Consider the following 19,495-nt stretch of genomic DNA (forward strand, 5'->3'; position numbering starts at 1 on the left):
AGCGAACAACATCACATCCACATCCATTCGCACCTCCCGAAAGCAGCGACACGTTTCCTGTCAACCCCCCGAATGCCAACCTCGGAGCCTTGGAGAAATTTCCACTTGAGCTGACCTATGAGGCTATACACTATCTCGATATCGCATCTCTCTTGCAGTTTATGCGTACCAACCGTCGCGCCTGGAGTCTGGTCACCAACCTGAGTCCCGCTTTACAGTAACCTACGGGGACGAGCTGCTCGTCATCATCATTTTAACCCAGCTGGCGCCACACTTAAATGGTGCCATGGAGGGTAGAAGTTGTGGAAGGCCAGTGACGAGGGTAGACGGGTTGTGAAGATATTTTATCCTTCCCTTAGCTGATGTCCTGGAATTGAGGAAAACCGCTGTATTTCATGGATGGATTCCGCGGAGGACGAGACCCCGGAGTGGACAGATCTCAGCCAAGAAGACACTTAGCCAGGGACCTTATTTGATATACCTAAGGCAGGTAGGCAGGTAGTTGAAGGCTAGATGATGTAATAGGCGTCCAACCAAGCATAGCAGATCCCTTCATGAGTTCAAGAACCATGTATGCTTGCATGGCTACCTAGTCAGAATGCGTATCTAAAAGTGTGGCCTGTGTCATTTTGTCACCCGTCACGTCGTCTTACCATTAGCTTTATTGTTGCTTGGCTAATACCACTACGTAGGGTCTTGGAGGACTCGAAATAATCACTCTACTTTTCTTCAAAGCAGGGCAATGCCAGATGATCAGCGCACGAAAGGATGTCAAGAGATACAAACACACACCTACCTGATCACAGATCTACCCGACTGTCAATTCGCTACCAAGTTTGGAAACCAAGTCATCGTCACGCTAATCACCACCAAACTGGCCTCATACTTTATTCCGGAGATCAACGCTGCGCTGCGCACCGAGCGGTGGTAGTGTGGAAAGGTTGCTGGTTCGTCATTGTCTTCCCGCTACAAAAGTGCTGTTTTGATTGTGGGATCTGGGGGAAGGGAAGGCTCGGCACGTATCGTTTCAGGGAGACCGAAGACGAGGATGAATGGCTTGAACACAACCAGCCAAAGATTCAGACGGTCAGTTACCCAAGTCAAGGACAACAGAGAACCGGGTTTATTTCACCGGTGGAATTGAAGGGTACAGCGGCTTCGATTACTATGCAGTTACTGCGATGTCCTACATCAGCGACCAGGACATGCCGAGCCATGGGTCAGTTATGGTGTCTCGTACTGGATGCTTTCTGGAGTTAAGAATGGGGGATGAGAGTGGGTTCGCTGAAGATCCTATATACAAGAAGTCCATAGATCTCCTGCCCTTTCTGTACATCATACATTCATTTCCACGGTTTTATTGAGCACTTCAATGGTGTCCCGGGGTCCAGAACCTTTGGAAGGTGAGTAGAGGGGGTACGCAGGTGGTAAATGTATTTTCTGGTTTTGGTAGCCTGTGGCAGTACCGAGGCAAGTTGCAGGGTAGTTGCTTCGCTATCGTTGAACGAGAGGAAAATATAACCCCCGAGTGGCTCATGCTAAACAAAGAGACACCCAGGCGCCTCCTTAGCTGCCCTGTGTAAGGTGGTTGAGACTGGAAGGCATGTCTCCCGAGATTGCTCTAGATAGGTATTGTTTCAACTCCTTAGAGAGACCTTTTAGATACGAGACAACTCTATTACCTGACCTTCAACGCCTGGTGGCTATCTGCAAACGCCTATTAACCATCTTCAAAGCCCTTTTAACTCGGATTTGTGAAGGCCTACTCGGTTTCTGTAAAAGGGCCTACTCCCGGCAGGTGTCTCTAGGTGCATCTCGATTCATGACATGTCCAGCTGAAAAGACACATGTCGTAAGTAGACGGAAAAGACAAGCGTTGGCATAACGTGATCATCGACTCGGCACATTCGGAACCCTGCTCCCCAGAGCCAACCACTGAAGAGCCTGCCCATCAGCTTGGTTCAGAGCTGCATGGCGTAAGCTAGCGTTGCATTGCAGCAAAACTACCACGAGGCGCAGAATATTGTCCACCACAATCACGCAGTTCCTGACTGTTCAGGTAAGGCTCTCCCCGACTAATGCTGGTACACCCCTGGCATGCCACGTAAAGGTGTGATGACTGATGACGGTTCCAGACTTGCTGTTGCGCTGGTTCGGATTCCCAAATCAGCACTATTGCACCATGGCTTGGAGAGCAGAATATCAACCTAAGTATGGCTTAGTTCCTTGGTAAGGTGAAGATGACTGCAGTGGTATAAGAGGAGGTAGAGCTTTGCCAGACATTTACAATCGGTTTCTTTCTTCTCTTCAGTCGCAACAATGGCAGCCAAATTTACGCATTGCTTGACGGCCATTCTGGCCCTGTGCGCCACCCCCGCACTTGCTATTCCAGGTGGCGGCAACAACAACAATCAAGATGTCTACGACTATGTGATTGTAGGCAGTGGACCCGGCGGATCTCCACTTGCTTCCAACCTCGCCAAAGACGGATACTCTGTCTTGCTCCTGGAGGCAGGCGATGACCAGAGCGCCGATATTGGAACACAGCTCATCAATGTCGGCAGTACGTCCAATGCCAATCGCTGGGGATTTTACGTGAGGCAGTATGGCGACGACACGCAGCAGCTAAAGAACAACCACCTGACATGGAGACGTGCTGATGGGACCTTGTTCGTTGGCAATGGAAGCTCTGCTCCAGCTGATGCCACGCCTTTGGGTGTTTTCTACCCCCGCGGCGCGACTCTCGGTGGGTCGTCGGTCATCAACGCCGGCGTTACAGTGTTGCCCAGCAAGAGCACCTGGGATGAAATTTGGAGGAAAACGGGTGACCGCAGCTGGAGGTTGGTGATCCCCTCACAAGATATGCGGCTTTGTCGAGAACTGACAATTCCACAGCGGTGACAACATTCGCAAGATCTTCACGCGTGTTGAGAGGAACCATTATCTCCCACCCGGAACCCTGGGCCATGGATTCAATGGCTATCTCGACATCAACGGAAATGATGGCGAGGTCTACTCTCGCAGTCCCGGCATTCTCTCCGTCTTCAGGTCTATGATTGCATCCATCGGCGGCAACCCCAACAACGCGCTCACCGATGTGACTCGCGATCTCAACAACCCCTCTCCATCTCGAGACACAACCCAAGGTCTTTTCGGCCTTCCTTTCCACGCCAACCAAACCTGGGGTCGTTTCAGTGCCCGCACCATCGTCCTTGACACTCTGGCTGCCAAAAAACCCAGTGGATCTCCTCGCTACCCCCTGACCCTCAAAACAAACAGCCTCGTAACCAAAGTCCTCTTCGACAGACCCCGAAACAAGAAGCCCCGTGCCATCGGAGTCGAGTACCTCGAAGGACAATCCCTCTACTCGGCCGACGCCCGCCACAACCCTTCCAACACAGGCACCAAACGCACCGTCAGAGCCCGCAAAGAAGTCATTCTCTCCGGCGGCGTCTTCAACACCCCGCAACTCCTCCAACTCTCAGGAATCGGCCCAAAAGAACACCTCCGCTCGCTCAATATCTCCGTCCTAGTCGACCTCCCCGGCGTTGGCTCCCGCCTCCAAGACAACCCGGAATACCCCGTCGTCGGCATCGCAAAAGACAACCAACCTTTCTTCACGATCCCCATCCCAGGCGAGCCAGACTGCTTCTTCGGCTTCGGCCCCCCTGGCGTCCCAGATCCATGCATTGACCTCTGGTATCAGGGTCTTGGCCCCTATGCCCGCCCGGCGGCTAACACAAACGCTTTTATGCTCAAGACGAACTACTCCGGTGATGGGGAGCTTGACATTCTCGTGTTTAGTCTGGCTAATTTTGCGTTCAGGGGGTATTGGCCCAATGATGCGGTTGTGGCTATCCCTCCTGATCCGTTGGGGGTGTTTGGCTTTTCGGTTGTAAAGATCAATCCTATTTCCCAGGCGGGGACTGTTAGGTTGAGGAGTGCGAATCCGCAGGATACTCCCTTGATTAACTTTGAGATGTTCCAGACGGGGGCTGATCAAGATTTGGGAGCGTTGGCTGAGGCGGCTGCTTGGGGGAGGAGGGTTTATGGGAATGTGGAGGGGCCGACGGGGCCGATGACGACTACTGAGCCGCCTTGTGACGGGGGGACGGGTTGTTTTGCTGGGGATAAGGAGTGGGCGAGGGATCAGAGTTTTGGGCATCATGCTACTAGTACCTGTGCTATTGGTGGGGATAGGGATCGGTTGGCGGTGTTGGATAGCAAGTTTAGGGTTAGGGGCGTGGATGGGTTGAGGGTGGTTGATGGGAGTGCGTTTCCCAAGACGCCAGGGGCGTTCCCGGTGCTGAGCACGTTTTTGTTGAGTGAGAAGGCAAGTGTGGATGTTTTGGCGGATGCTAGGCGGTGGTGAGATTTGGGCGATGTGGCGCTGTTGGTGCCTACCCTAGGTATCTGATGTAACCAATATCAGAATAGTTACCTTGCTTTCGTGATCCAAATGGTTTTACTGCGGGCATCAGGTTTCGTCAAGGTATCCCAATATGTTTTCCTGAGAAGTCTCCTTTGCAAATCGGCATTGGCACATTGTTTTGGCCATGACTACAAGGAAGCGTTTGATGACAGTCAGACCAATGTTCATTCTGGTATAAAGGGGTCACCTCCCTGAACCATCTCAGAGCCCGAAGAAGTCTTGTTGAGGACTTGGCTGCAGCAGAGGCTGGTCCAGCCCTAGAAGCAATTCACGGCACACTCATTACACCCATACCAAGTCCATCTTAAATGACATATGGTAATAAATTTGGGATGATCTCTTGCTACTCTTTGCAATATCCTCGCCAATTAACTCAGCATGTGGGTCATTTCAGGAGCCTCACAGCCTGGCTGTTATCATCGAATCTTCCCACATCTTGAAGTCAATGGGTCGACTTGTCAACCCATAGATTCTCTTTCCTTTCCAACGATGGATTTGTTCCCCTTTGTCCCTATACCAGACCTCACAAGAGCTTGTGATTTTGTGAACCTCCAGCCAACTACACATCCGCGCTCTCCTTCTCGTTTTTAGACATCTTATGAGAGCTATCACATCTTTCATTTCAATATCTTGGCAAGAGTAGGTTCTTATAAACGCAGAACAACGAAAAGCATTCCTAACATAACTTCTTTGGTAATCCTGAGTTTCTCTCTACCATAGTCTATTCCCAAAATGCAACGCTTTGACCACTTCCCGTATCTCCCTCAGGAACTCAGGAATCAGATCTGGGGCTATGCTTTGAGGAAGCCAGAGCCGGGCGCGCATATTTTCGCCCTACTGAACCACCACCTCTATCATTTATACAGAGCTGAGCTACATCCATCTTGTCGACAAGATACAGGTTCTGAAGCCAAATGCCACACCAGCCGCCGCCAACGAGACAGTCACTCCCCAAGAAACAGCAACCTATTTTGCCTATGCCTTGTCGACCACAGCAACCAGGAACTTCTCTGCCTACATCTTTGAGAACACAGTCGAGGAAAGCTGCGCCGATGCTTGCCGTGAGATAGCACGGCTCGGCCGCCTAGGGAGGTTGCCAATAGGCAGAGTTGCGGGCGAAACACGGGAGATCGAGATTCCTCTTGACCCCTTGGGCAGCCCGAGCACCCGCCGGGTCTCGATTGATAGGTTCAAAGACTTGATTGTCGTCATTGGCGATGTATTGCTCAAAGCGATACCGATGCCGAGAAGTTTCTTGGTGCCGGAACCGAAGTGGGCACATGCCGTGCCATTCTCTGCCACGCACATCGCCATCGAGTTCAATCCCCAATGGGTTCAACCCAACGAGGACTTCGACTGGGGTCCCAAGGAGTACCACGGCTTCTACGATTTCGACGTCATGTACAGCCTAACAGTGGCCAAGCAGCACTTTCCTAACTTTTGGATGATCGACCGGCATATCAGCAGACCCAGTCACGGCATCCCAGTCCCTCCCAACCGTCGGAACTGTAACGCCAAGTGAGGTGGTTTTGTTGAAGTTCGCCGCCGGGCTGACGGTCCGAAGTATGAGTGGTGGTTTCAAAAAACAACATGTAGGGGATGGCGGCAGGTGGAGAACGTCAAGGTTGCTGTCCGCCCTGGCATCTAGGAGTACCACGACGGTAGGCCACTCGATGATTCCCGCCATGCAAATGCTTTCGATTTCAAGGACGAGTTGAAACGAATGGAGACATCGCGGTATGTCTGTCATGGCGATGAGGATGACTTGATTGTCATGCCCAATATGATCGACCAGGATGACCCTGATTATCGTGACGACTTGGAAAAGATACCTGCCCAAGATCTGGCTGAGATCACGGAAGGCTACCCCCATTTGGGAGTTCTTGCTTGGGAAGAGGGTTGTTTTTAGGGTTTAGGGATAGTGGGGAGTATGAAGGATTTTGTTTATTCTGTCTGTAGTCTGGGGTATAACTCGCTAGGAAGTTGGCCATAGACATATTAAACTAAGAATGGGTTATTCCTACTTCAAACATTCACAACATCTCTTCAACATGTATGTTTTCTTCGTGCAAATATATGCCCGACTCATTCGCTTAGAAACACTGCAGACATGCAGTTCCGACTTTGTTTCGGTTCATAAAATAGTCGCTATTAGCAACTGCGGTACTCTGAGTCATGACCGTAGAGTAAGTGTGTGCTCTTTGAAATTACCCCCAGTCTTTTTGGGTAGGAAGGTATAAGACGTTATCAGCTCGTTCTTGTGGCTCTGCCATCAGCCCATCCCACAAGCGCAAGAGGTCTTGGCATAGCCTTTACACATACTGCTAAAAGATTTCAAGTTCACTCACGGTGTGTGGGGCAAGCAATCGGTGATTCAAAAGAGGCAGATGAAACTTCCGATGCAAATAACGTACTTACTGTATAAAACCAAAGAAAGCCAAGGGGTGGCTATGGTAAAAGACGATAACCAACAAAACCCTTAGAGTAACTGGTGTGTGGCTTTTAATCAAGTGGGCCACGCCTTTCAACAAGATACCTTATCAATATCAACACTCTCAAGCGTTGCTCCTCGAAGATTTACTTTCCAGCGGGGCCATGAGCTGAATTGAGGGTGGGTCATGTCTTGAAGCTTGACCTGCTCCAAACTGTAAAGTGAATAGAGGATGCTATGGGTACATCATGTAGACTTTTCTTTTTCAGAATTTACTATCTAATACTTATCTAATTTGTCCGTATATATAGACCTAGGGATCGTAGATTATTATCCTCCGGTAATAATCCGTACGCCGGATCATTGGATCATGGCCATACGCCAGTGATCCTCCTCAGGATCATTCTCCTCGTCCCGAGCGGGTCTATTCCTGTTACCTGATTGGTTATCTCTCTTTTCCTTGTGATTAGCCGGTATTGCCGGAGGCCGTGTTCAAGAACGTGACACCCAACTCTGCGGGGCGGAGCTGGAGCGGGCTGCCTCAACCAGTCAGCCTTGTGACCAGAGCTTCAAATTAAAATTTCAACGTCTGACACCATGTTGGCCCCAGAAACGCCATCATGGCAGTCGAATGTGATCTGTAGCCACCTGGTCACGTCTCACGAGGCTCCTGATATCAAGGTCAATATTACGTCCTTGCAGGCAAGAAGCATTCTATGCCGCCGCCACTTGATACTGAGCCTGCAGACTTCGTAGGGCTTGAAGCTAAAAAGGGCGATACACCAAATACATAGGCACCCCAAAACAATAGTAATGAAACACTGGCTATATTGCTCAGGTCGCACTCGACCGCAACTACCACTCGGCCGAATCCCGCGTCAAAGCTGAAGAGCTTAGGACCACGTCAGATCTCGTAAGTGGCCGGACAATCGGCCGGATCAACTTGACACTTGGTCCAAAATACCAGGCTTCAGGTACCTACGCGCTCATTCCGCTAACAATGTTATCCAGTATCTAGCACAGCTGGCAAGGAGCGAAGCCCGAGAGGCAGCCTCGATCGCATTGACTGCCACCAACCAAGGGCAAATTGGCAAGTATATAGCCCTGGTCGCCATTTTTTATCTTCGAGTGACTGCTATTTCAGTAAGAAATCCCCTGCTGGACCTGGCAGAGTGTCTCGAGCCGGGAGACTACTACATCAACTGCTTCTTGGTCCCAACAACATGCTAACTGATACATCAGACAATATTTGCCACTCCCGTCTTCAAATTCGAAAACAAATGGGTAGACATGAAATGGAACAAGCAGGGTGGCGCAAATCCGAAGCTGACAAGTTAGATGTGCTTTCCGGGTACTTCACAATACATATAGTACTCGGAGTTCTCTTGACAACGGCAACGTACGGGAGCTACTACTGGTACAAATCTCACGCTTCGGCCCACTCGGAGCGAGAAAGACTAGGCAAGGAGTCAGCTACAACAGACCCGGATGATAACTCAAACGGTACCCATTCACGACCAAACTCACCAGCTGCCTCAACGGTTGGGGCAGTTGCGAATGGAAACAGGGGTATTTTGTCTCACATAACCTCGGGATGGTTGCGGATCAAATCCCTTACCTCCATCAAAAAAGCAAGGGGCACCAATGATAGACATCAACTTGGGAATTTGCCGTCGGACTCCAGCGTCCTTTCTCCTAACCATCCAGGTAATCCTCAGGCGGTTTCAATGGTTTAGATCTCATTCTGTGTTCTTTAGCTATAGGGCAGGGGAAGAGGCAGGGAAACAGGACACCGATGCAACAAGATGAATCTATAGAATTCTTGTCATGAACATCTTCTATTACTTCTCTGCCCTTATACTTCTCTTACTGTTGACTAGGTAGAGTGCCGGGCGCTTCCTCCTGCTTCGGGCAATGTTCTTCAGGTGTGTCTGAGAGCAGTTCGTTTGACGATCCCTTCTGATCATACGGTGCCGTATACGGGGTATATGGCGACGGTGGCTCTATCTCGGAAGACTGAGTATCCCTGACTCGTATTCAACTTCTGTTGGCCCCTTGGTGGCTTCTTTGGTGGGAACTGGATTGCCTTCTGATCTAGAAGCAGGCGATTGCTGTCTCAGCCAGGGTTTCAATGACGGCTTCTGGGAGAAAATCTGTATCAATCTAAGATCGTCCTATCAACCTTTGCCGTGCTAGACGGTCCTTGATAAGAGTACAAGCCATGGTTCCAATCGGAATGGTGAGAACTGGCCTTTGTCAACACAGTTTGTGTGATAAACCAGTACCGCGCAACTCCACCGAAGTCACTGCTGGGTTTCTGTTTTGATTGTCTGTTAAAAGTTGTCCATGGATGTTGGGTGAGGGTAGCAAACCACAGACTTACATCTATGTGGAATTTGCCCTTGCCGCAAATTTCTTGCAGAGTCAGGATGAGGCGTTGGATGTCTCCGCCCTCGATCGTGCAGGAAGATAGGTGCCAGTCAGGTCAGCTTTGCATACTGCACAGTGTAAAACGACGGCTCAGCATTTTGCTCCGTCGTTACGGCCTTAAACCTTTGCACTGAGAAACAAGCACTCATCCCTACCTATCACATGAGCTGGACTGCTCCTTTATCTTTGTGCATGATTTGTACGGTTGCATAAGTCCATGGTGAAGATGCATAAAATCAAGTGTGCTCGTTTGGCCTTGCGGGCGCGCTTAGCACCGTGTGCAAACGTATAAGGTAAGGTAGCCAAAAAATAGCACATTGGGCCCTGTTGTTATGGGCCCAACGCGACGAAAAAACATGGTGGGGAAGAAAGACTCTACTCAATGTTCAAAAACAAGAATTCATCATGGGTTGGCCACGAGTAGTAAATCCAATATTGACAATTGAAGACAATGACTGTCTATTTGAGTATGATTGCCCGTCAACTATCGTGTCGAAGGTGATCCGCAACCATGTAAGTAACCCGATAAGGGAATGCATTTGCGTGATAGATGTGTTGAAATGGGAACTGATGAGTTATCTCATAGGGGAGAGAAACCGAGAGTATTGGTCTGAAGAGCGATGGGGATTGGAGCCACTGGTTTCAGGTATTTTATCTCCATGGATAAGAATACATTCGGGTATGGCACAGGGAACTCACACGACGGCTCAAGAGTCAAATCTTTGCAGAAAACCTTTTGGAACAACCATCGAAACAACAGGAGCGATCTGGCTACCACATACTGTAAGTTTCACATACAAGCAACGCACCTTCGTATCTCTGATGGCTGACGCTGAACACCCCCAAGACTCTGCGGTGCCGTGGGGCCAGCATTCACAGCACTCGAACATGTCCAACTGATCTGTACTACCTCCCCTTTTCTCTATTTCGTTGGCAAAGGATTACCAAGGCCTTCCATCTCTAAGATGAAATCTGCAGGGCCTTCACCAAGAGCCACGAAGGCGGCTGCGCGACCTACCTCATGCACGGCAACTCACTCCGGATGTACACCTCAGCCATGTCATGGGATCACCAGAGCTGGACCTCGGCGAATAGCCTCGCAATTTCATCCACCTATATTGAAACTTCGAAGCTTACTGCCGCGGTCATATTCGGATGTTCAGAACAGCAAATGGCCAGGGTTGAGGAGCTGCTTGCATCATGTCCGGAGGTCAAGTCACATCCCCTGCTTACGGTCGGGATATTTGCGGGACTACACAAGGATAGGATCAAGGAGATTGTCAAGAAGGCGATTTATGAGTGCATTGCAGCTATTACAGATCTGAAGCTGGATCGTGATGCGCCTCCGTTGGTGAAGCGAGACTTCAAGCTGAACAGGAAGCTGAGAAACTGGCGGCTGAAGACGAAGATGGCGGAGGAGGAGGCCAGAACTACCAAGGGTTTGCTCCAGAAGATGATAACGCAGGTTGAGGAGGAGCAGCAGCTGCAATCCTTCCAATACGACGGCGAGTTTGCCACGAGCACGCGGAGATTTAAACAACGGTTTACGGAGATTGAGATTGAGTTGGACGCCCTGATGGCTAGGTGCCGGATAATGTTTGACGACATGACTTATTCGAGGAGCTGGTGAGTCTTTTCGATCATATCTTCCGATTGTTTCTTGCCCACATGGGGGCTGAAGTTGCCTTCAGTTTATGAATGAGCGCCTCAGTGATGATGCCGAGCGAGCAAGGGACCAAGCAAAGATGAGTACGGTCATAGCCTTTGTTGCTATGCTGTATCTTCCAATAACAGCTGTGGCGGTAAGAGGTCTTCCTGATAGTAATCTTGGGCTTAGTGCTGATGCGTCTCGTCAAGACAATTTTCGCTGTGCCGGTTTTCGATTTCCAAAACCACTGGAGAGATATCTACTTCCGAAAGGCAGAGACTGGGGAAGATTCCGATCAACCGCCAGTCCTATCTTCATACTTCTGAGTGTACCTAATTGTGTCTGTTGTCCTTATCGGATTCACAGTGTTCGGTTGGTGGTATTACGCAAGAGGTACGAGCAAAGCGCACAACCGGAGAAAAGCTTTGAAGCGCATGCGGCGAGCACATGCGACCACGGGAGAGGGTGGAACAACTCATGAATCTCGAGGGCGTTTCTTGGGCTATGGGATCGACCACAAGGAAAGTGTTTGACAATCAAGACAAGTTCGGGATATGGAGGGAAACACAATCCTTCACTTCCTTCTATTGACTTGTGGAGTCTGACCTCTTACCAGACAAATGTCTCCGGAGAATCGAACCCAAAGAACCTGAAGTCGGAGTGAAGAGAGTATGGGCCCAATTGTTCTGGGCCGGCGGTTTGCTGGACAAATTCTTCCGGTTTAGCGTTGCAAAATGATTGTCTCTGATTGGCACACGTTGGGTTGCAGCCCTGATAAAGTGGAGGACCGGAGCTTGACCACGTCACACATAATGTCAAGCCAACCCCATCAGGGGTAGCGGCGGTGAGGATGTCCCGATAAACACAATAGCAGCGAGCAAACAGCATGACAAAGAATATCTGAATTCAACACACCCTCAACTCACATTGCGATTCCTCTTCCAGTGTTACCCCATGAACTCCCAGGACGTATAGCCCAAAGTCACATACTATTTCTCCCGCGGCCCTCGTGACACCATGCCCTCGTTCACCTCCTCATCCTCTCGATCATCCAAGAAAAACAACACCCCACCGCCAGCGAATTTGCTCCCAAAGGCCCACTCCCGCCCCCACCCACCACCACCCTCATCACGACGCGCTCACTCTCCGCGTCCTCCTTCTGCAAGTGTCACCGCGTCAGGGACATCCTTGGTCAAGCAAAAACCGCCCAAGCAAGTCTCTCGTGGGCTGAGTGGACTGACGGCGACCATCACCTCCCGCACTGATCAAGTGCTCACCCATGTCAACGAGCAAGTGACACAGATTCGTGAGGAGCAACAGAATGGCACGTCACAATGGGTTGCCGGCGAGCTGGATCGAACTTCGCACTGGGTGCAGGGCGAGCTTACCAGGACGAATGACTGGGTTAGTCAACTGAGGGAAGAGCAGCAAAAGGAGGCGAGTCTATGGCTCGAGCAGGAGCTCGAGAAGGCACCAAAGGTCGCGATGGAAAGTGCTAAGAATACGTATCTTGGTTGGCTTTCAGGGGATGAGGGGATTGTCACGGCGGCGCTGGCCTGGATTCCTGTTGCTTTTGTTGCGGGGGAGACAGTGAGGGTTGGGATTGAGGTTGGGAAGGTTGTGTATGACCTGGTTCAGGGAACCTCTTCGAATGGGCAAAGGAGGAGAATTCAGGGGGCGTGACGAGGTCATTTACCATGAGGCAGACACTAGGGGGCATCAATGGGCGTTCTTTTGGGTTTTATTTCTTGGGTTTGCTTGGGGTGTTTGATGACAGCATTTATTGAGCGACATGTATATTTCCGGTAAACAAAACAGGTTAAATAAACAATCGACAGGTTTATAACACCGGTCCAAGAAACGAATCGCCTATATATTGGTTGTCAAAAAGATACCTACCTTATGCCATGAGTACGCCGAAGAAGGAGTCCGCCCACCATGCCCATCACCTCGAAAGTCAAGATACCGGTAGCTAACCGTTGCCTAATAACTGCCAACTATTAGAACACCGCCTCCTCGCCTGGATACCTACGCAACCGACAAGTGATAAAGAGATACTTGACGTTATTATATGTTCTCAAGTGACCACTATGTAGGTGTATCCGTCTGATGACTGCTTGTTTTCAACACATACATACCTACGTCATGAGAGCGTTCCGACAATCGCGAGTTCCTGATATGCCCGTATGTTTTGTATATGACGTTGACTGACTTCCATTGTTGTTTGGCTGAAGTAGGTATTTTTACGAGCTTTGTTACATTGTCCGCCCAAGGATCAGTCGACAATTAAGTGTCGGTTTATATTATTGTATCATACCTGCCAGTTCTATTCAAGAGATAGATAAGGGAATATTTGCGGTGCCTATGAAATGTAATGCAAAAGTTTTGATGTTGGGACTTCGGTTGCTTTCCCCAAAACCCAGAGTCAACAGAAGCCACGGGAGCCTGATCTCCTGTAGTGTGACACAAAACCACTTCCGGCCTGCCATGCATATTGGTGTGACCTGAGGGTCATTTGATGTGGCTTCGAAGCCTTGATTGAGCTTGGTATGTCTCGAGTCTGCACAGCCTGACTCACTGCGAAGCCTTCGAAATCTGCAGTTCAATTCCTACCGCGTTCCGCGACACCTTACCTCACTGCGTGCATTGGCATAGGCATTACAAAATGACCGGTCAGGAGATCTGAGGCTAGGTACTCTTTTGTCACCTGAAGTATACATCATCTTATGGTACTTCCCTATCGCATGTACTTGAGGCAGGCTGTCTTGCTGAAAACTGTCGGTCGCAGGCCTGGTAGACAGGTGTCGGGGATATATTAGGTACCTGTTAATGTACCAATTTAGGCTAGATAGATAAGGAGGTATTATTCTACCTCTCACCTCTGGCTTCACTTTGGAGTTGTGGTTGGTTGATAGAGTTCACCAAAGCTTCGATATCCATTCCGTGAATTTCTGCCAGTAATGCCCCAGGTTGTTGGGACCTACCAACCTAAACGTAACATTCTATACATCACAGGGACCGGGCAATGGTGTGATGGTGCTAGGCTGCAGATTAGGTATTGATGAGCTCAAGCTGCCAATTTGGTCAAGGTGCAGGTAGGGGTGCCGGCATTACCTAATTCACGAAGAATCATTCACCTCATGCATGATATATGCCGCAGAAACCGCCCCTTTTTCTTTGGGCACAGGCGGTCAGCCTACTGAAGCGGTAAATTACAGGGAGGGCCGTCTCGATTTGGATATGTAAAGTATCTGCTAGCTATTCGTAGGTCTATGAAAGCCTTGTCTACCTGGGCTTTCTCAACAACCTCCCAGATTGCTCTTTCAACGCATTCATTCTCTTGGACTTGTTCGGGCCCAAACCAAATATGTCGCAACTTACGAGAACCTCCGAGTCTGCAGGTCGCGAGCTGGTTCCATTGCCTACGATCTCGCCTCCCATCATGCCCTCGGCGGGGGTTCATGTGTTTTCAAATCGGACTACCCTGCCTACCTCAAGGCATTGCTCCCGCACCCGAACTCAACTACCGAGATCAACATCATCATTCAGCCCAATTGTTCTCCTCATGTTGGAACCCTGTGCAGTGTAGGCTTGGCGTTTGTGATCGCCAGGAGGATGGCCGACCTTGGGATGGAAGTGGTAGTGATGTGCGACCACTGGAACAGTGCCAAGGGTGAGCAGATGACAGTTGATGGCGTCGTCTACTAGAGAGGCCTCCACGGCACGGGCAAATTCCAAACCTACCTTCATGGATATGAGAGACTGCTGAAGGATCGGTCGGACCTCTATGGTATGCGGTACAAGGTCTGCATCGAGGAAGAGGTTCTCAGCATGGACGGCATCTCACAGGTCTTGCAAAAGGTCATTCGGGATCGCGAGAGTCTGGCAAGGCACCTTGCGCCATCGACTGGCTCTCTCGCCATCTGCGCTGGCTGCCCTCACTGTGGGTTCGTCGACAAGTACGGGGTGAACAACAGATACTCGGCCGACGGACTAGAAGTCTCGTTCCACTGTCAGGTCCACGGTCGATTCTCTATAGCACCCATAAAGATCCACAGAGGTTTCTCTTCAACTGTCAGCTTCTCAATCTTATCTTGGGATATTTCTACGAGAATGCTCCGTACAACTGGATTGAGATTTGTGGGAGTGACTATGCAGGATTCTGGCAGGAGCAGCTTCTCTGGCGGTTTCTCTCCAAGCCCGCCATCATCGTCTATACCCACCTGATCTCGGATTGGTTGGGAAACAAGGTTTTTAAATCGCTGTATCAGCAGAAAACTGCATGGAACTACTGGGTGAAAGCAGACCAGGAGTATTTGCTCAGTTACGAGGTGCTTGGGCGCGAGGGGAAAGATATCAGTCTGCTTTGGTGGGAGATCGAGCTGTGGGTGGATCAACCTTATCGGCTTTTCCGTGGCTACACCCTTCATTACCTTCACCTCTTGTTTCAACAGGAGAAGGTACTTCTCGGGACTATTCACACCCAGGCGTCTGAGCCCGAGACAGAGTGATTGAGGTGTAGTGTCTCGAGAGAGAAGTTGGTGGGGGTCGAATCCCAGATGTATGTGAAATTGCCTAAGTTACCTAAGAAGTAAGGAATATTGAAATGAGGAACTGGAGTTGATATCGACCACTGCCTCGTATAAAGCACTCAAATTAGGGACACGTATTTATCTTCTTTCAAGCTTGCTAGGTGCACCCCCTCATCAGGAGTCGGTGAGTGAGTTAATTTACAAGACATTTGGCAGATAAATCATGAAAGAGGTATCCATCTATTATTGACTTTGGCTGTTCTGGTAGTAACTTTATTTGCGTTATGCTACTAGTAGTAGGTAAGTTCATAGAAAAGCTCATTATCACACTAATTCAGTAGGAAAAGCATATCCGGATTGGAAAGAAATGTGTACCTGACCAGGGTGGTCTTCAAAGTAAAAAAACACCCCCGGCCAGAGCCAATGTTTCGATTGACGCCTCCTTGTTGTAAAGCGATGTTAATTGGCCAAATCACCTGCGGAGTTATTTTGTGCTGGCTGGTTACTCAAGGGACGACCCCCAAAATTCCAATAACCTCAAACGCGTTCCGCCTTCCGACCCGCGCTCAGCTTTTCGCCCACCTTAGTCGATCGACCTCCAAGATGCTCACTCTAAGAACCTGACTGTCGATGTGATCCTTCCCATGCAGGATCCCTACATGAGCCAAATCATCAACGGGACAAAAAACTACGAGTTCCGCGAGTACTGCCTGAAGCCCAGCGTCAAGCACATCTGGTTCTACCGCACCGCGCCGCACTCGGCCCTCACCCATATCTGCGAGACTCTTCCAGCAAGGACGCGAAACCCCGGCGTTGCCCCTCTCGAGGAAAACCGATCTGGCAACGCAGAGTTCAACAACAGGCACAAAGACTGGGCCGGTTACGATTTCGCCTACAAGATTGTCTCTGTTTACGAGCTGCGGAAGCCAATATCACTAGCCGCGATGAGAGGGGAATATGGGTTCAAGTCCGCTCCCCGAGGTCTGGTATACCTACCGCAGTCTGTGGCCAAGCGTGTAGCGTGGCGTCAACAGAAGCTTGTGCTTGGGAACAAGAATGGAAATGATAACGGGGGTGGGGATAAGGATAAGAAGGCAGATAGGCACGGAAACGGAGGCGACTTGGCAGAGTCCTGAAGCTGGCGATTATTTCACAATATTCATATTCAACCTCTTTGCAGTGTGTAGACTGGGGGCTGGTTTGCTAATTTTACAAATTTGTTTGGAGTATCTCTTCTACAGTTACTGTTGGCATATAGAGCTCAGAGTTGTCAGTTGTATTAGGTGGAGTGAGTGTACACTCCTTCTCATGTGCAGTAGATCGGAGGTGTTTTCTCAACAAATTATCAAGGTGAGATGGCCGAGCGGTCTAAGGCGCCACGTTAAGGTCTTCCTTAATCAACATCCTACTAGCTGGATTCCGTGGTCCGAAAGGGCGTGGGTTCGAATCCCACTCTCATCAATCTATTTTTGCAATTTCTTGCCCAAGCAAAGCCTTCTCTACAAAGTGGCTCCACCCGCCTCTTCACAAGATAGAGCTCTCACGCCTTTCCACTCCCATATTGTTCCAGCAACTTCCTGTGCAATTGTCGCGCAACTTAAGCCCCCCCGAGATCTCAAAAACAGCCACATCCACCTTTAGCATATCTTTCAGCCAGTTCCGCAGTTCAACAGCTATAAAGTGAGTCAACACCATAAACACATGGCGGCTTAATTGGGTCTGTCGTTTGGGCCCCGTCCGAGCACTTTGCATAACTTTGGGATGAGACCCAAGACAAAAGAGTGGCAGCCTCCACCACTGACTCTGCCTGTTCAGCACGAGCGCGCAGATCATCAGCACCCGAGCTCTTGGGGTCTTTGCTTGGCGCGTCCGACAGCGAGGCTTGAGAATTCCCAGTGATCTGATGAAGATTCGCAAAAGTCGACTGGTACATCCAAGCTGGTAGGTCCATATTTCTTTCCAATACACGGTGAGGAAGGTCCAAGCCCACCACCACTTGGGAAGTTTTAGTGCTGGCTACATTCTCGGGATTGCAATAGAACTCCAATACCCCAAGCATCTCATCACTCGACATGTCGAGGATGTGCTTGGTCAAGATGAACAGCTGCGCCAGATTGGGATGCTCGGCCGAGAACCCGACAGGGCCGCCGACAAGATTCAAGTTGACCGAGAGTGTACGGAGGCCTTTGCTGATGCGGTGGCGAGCCAGTTCATCCTGGAAGGTGTTTCCTGCTGCGTAGTTTGCTTGGGCCTGTGAGCCGATGATGGCGGCGACTGACGAGAACAAGACGAAAAAGTCCAGGTTTTCAGTGAGCTGTCCGTGCAGGTTCCATGATGCGTCAATCTTTGGTTTCAGAGGGACAGACCAAGATTCGTGGTCCATGTCCTCGAAGAAGCCATCTCGGAGTACCATGGCTGCCTGGATACAGCCTTTGATGGATGGCATGTGAGCCTTACAGCGATCCAAAACCGCGCGGAGCGATTCTCCGTCGGCAGCATCACATACGGGGGAGTAGATGGCAGCCCCTTGGCTCTGCAAACGTTCAATGAAGGCCAACGCCTCTGCTGACGCAGCTCCGGACCGTGACAGCAGAACTAGGTGCCCAACCCTATTCGCCGCCATCCACTCCGCAATAACCCGGCCCATGGCACCCAAGCTCCCGGCAATGACATACCTCCCATCCCCTTCGAACTGCCACCCCCTTGGAATAACAGCCCCTGTCAATTCCCCATCGCCACCACCCTCAACATCAGCAACCACCTTCTCAGCATTCTTCCCACTTTGCAAACACCGAAACGCCTCCTCCACCTCCCCCGTCCCAAACACCCTCACCGGCTCCGGCAGCCTCAGCACCCCCCGCTCAAACAACCCGAGCACCTCCCCCAGCACCTCCTTGATAACCTCAGGCCGATCAACCGACACAGCTCTCAAATTCACCGCGCAAAACAATACATTCTTTGCAAACTGGTCCATGGGCAATCTCCCATGGGAAAAGATATCCCTCTTCCCAATCTCGACAAACCGCCCATACGGCGCAACCCACTCCCACGACACCACCAGCGCATCCCCCGCCAAACTATTAAGCACCACGTCTACCCCCCTCCCTGCAGTCAACCTCCTGACCTCCCCCGCAAAGGAAAGGTCCCTACTGTACAGCACCATCTCCCTCGGAATCCCATACCTCGCCATTATATCTCTTTTTTTTTCTTGCGACCCCACAGTGACCAATACTGTCGCGCCGATCCAGCTGGCAATTTGGATGGCTGCTTGCCCTGTGCCCCCGGCGCCAGAGTGAATGAGGATCGTCTCCCCGGGGGAAAGGCGCGCAGTGCGGAGGAGGGAGTGGTGCGCGGGACAAAGTTGATGGGGATGGCGGCTGCGTGGGGGAAGGTGGTGGTGGCGGTGGGTAGGCACTCGAAGTGGAGGGTGTCCAGTAGGCCGGGTTGACCGATTTGGGTGAGCTCCCACTCGGGACAGGCACCCGTTGAGACACCCTGCAGGAAATTGTTTGCTGCTTGACGGATACACGCTGGAACTGCTTCGGGTGTAGAGGATGGATCCAGGGCGACGGTGGAGAAGACCAGCCCGTGACGTTCCTTGCGCAGCACGCGAGCGAGACCAAGGATTGGGCCGTTGGAAAAAGGCGTGTTTTCCCCTATCCACATTATGTTGTTTGCTGCGGAAAGGGTGTCGTGAAAGGCTGAGTATTGTTCAGGGTTGAGGTGTGCGAATGATGGCCAGGTTGCGCTGTCTTGGAGGATAATGATAAGGGGCTGTTGAGGGGTAGTCTTGGCATGTGTCCGAGATACCGCCTGGGAGGAAGTGCAGCATGTGGCTGCTATCCCTTGCTCATCAAGGCAGGCCTTGATGGCCCGAGTCCAAACCATAATTTGGTGTCTTCTTGCAGAAACGGGAATCTCCTCCCAACCGGTCACAAGAAGCGCAGTTGTCGAGTAACCCAAACTACCAGCTTCCACAAGGGGGCTGACCTTGTTGGCGATGGTGACACTGCTGAAACGGT

The 19,495-nt window shown here is 50.6% G+C and overlaps 4 protein-coding genes and 1 non-coding gene across 5 annotated transcripts; all 5 read left to right on the forward strand.

Moving 5' to 3' along the window:
- The first annotated feature begins 2,092 nt into the window (after window positions 1–2,092).
- On the forward strand, window positions 2,093–4,513 carry QC764_000440 (uncharacterized protein). Its single transcript, XM_062939763.1, has 2 exons — window positions 2,093–2,840; window positions 2,896–4,513. Exons 1-2 carry the CDS (start codon window positions 2,320–2,322, stop codon window positions 4,370–4,372), a joined length of 1,998 nt encoding a protein of 665 aa, XP_062800134.1. The 5' UTR covers window positions 2,093–2,319; the 3' UTR covers window positions 4,373–4,513.
- A 5,191-nt stretch (window positions 4,514–9,704) lies between these two features.
- QC764_000450 (uncharacterized protein) lies at window positions 9,705–11,605 on the forward strand (the record flags this gene model as incomplete). Its single annotated transcript, XM_062939766.1, has 5 exons — window positions 9,705–10,919; window positions 10,975–11,095; window positions 11,218–11,269; window positions 11,308–11,468; window positions 11,558–11,605. Exons 1-5 carry the CDS (start codon window positions 10,315–10,317, stop codon window positions 11,603–11,605), a joined length of 987 nt encoding a protein of 328 aa, XP_062800135.1. The 5' UTR covers window positions 9,705–10,314.
- A 353-nt stretch (window positions 11,606–11,958) lies between these two features.
- QC764_000460 (uncharacterized protein) lies at window positions 11,959–12,624 on the forward strand (the record flags this gene model as incomplete). Its single annotated transcript, XM_062939769.1, has 1 exon — window positions 11,959–12,624. The coding sequence occupies one exon, from the start codon at window positions 11,959–11,961 to the stop codon at window positions 12,622–12,624; it is 666 nt and encodes a 221-aa protein (XP_062800136.1).
- A 3,493-nt stretch (window positions 12,625–16,117) lies between these two features.
- QC764_000480 (uncharacterized protein) lies at window positions 16,118–16,609 on the forward strand (the record flags this gene model as incomplete). The annotated part of the gene is made up of 1 exon (XM_062939773.1): window positions 16,118–16,609. The coding sequence occupies one exon, from the start codon at window positions 16,118–16,120 to the stop codon at window positions 16,607–16,609; it is 492 nt and encodes a 163-aa protein (XP_062800137.1).
- Window positions 16,610–16,822: 213 nt separating this feature from the next.
- QC764_0062790 lies at window positions 16,823–16,934 on the forward strand. Its single transcript has one exon. It is a non-coding gene; the product is annotated as a tRNA-Leu (tRNA).
- Window positions 16,935–19,495: the final 2,561 nt, after the last annotated feature.

The sequence above is a fragment of the Podospora pseudoanserina genome, chromosome 4 (genome assembly GCF_035222485.1).
Source record: "Podospora pseudoanserina strain CBS 124.78 chromosome 4, whole genome shotgun sequence".
Lineage (NCBI taxonomy): Eukaryota > Fungi > Ascomycota > Sordariomycetes > Sordariales > Podosporaceae > Podospora > Podospora pseudoanserina.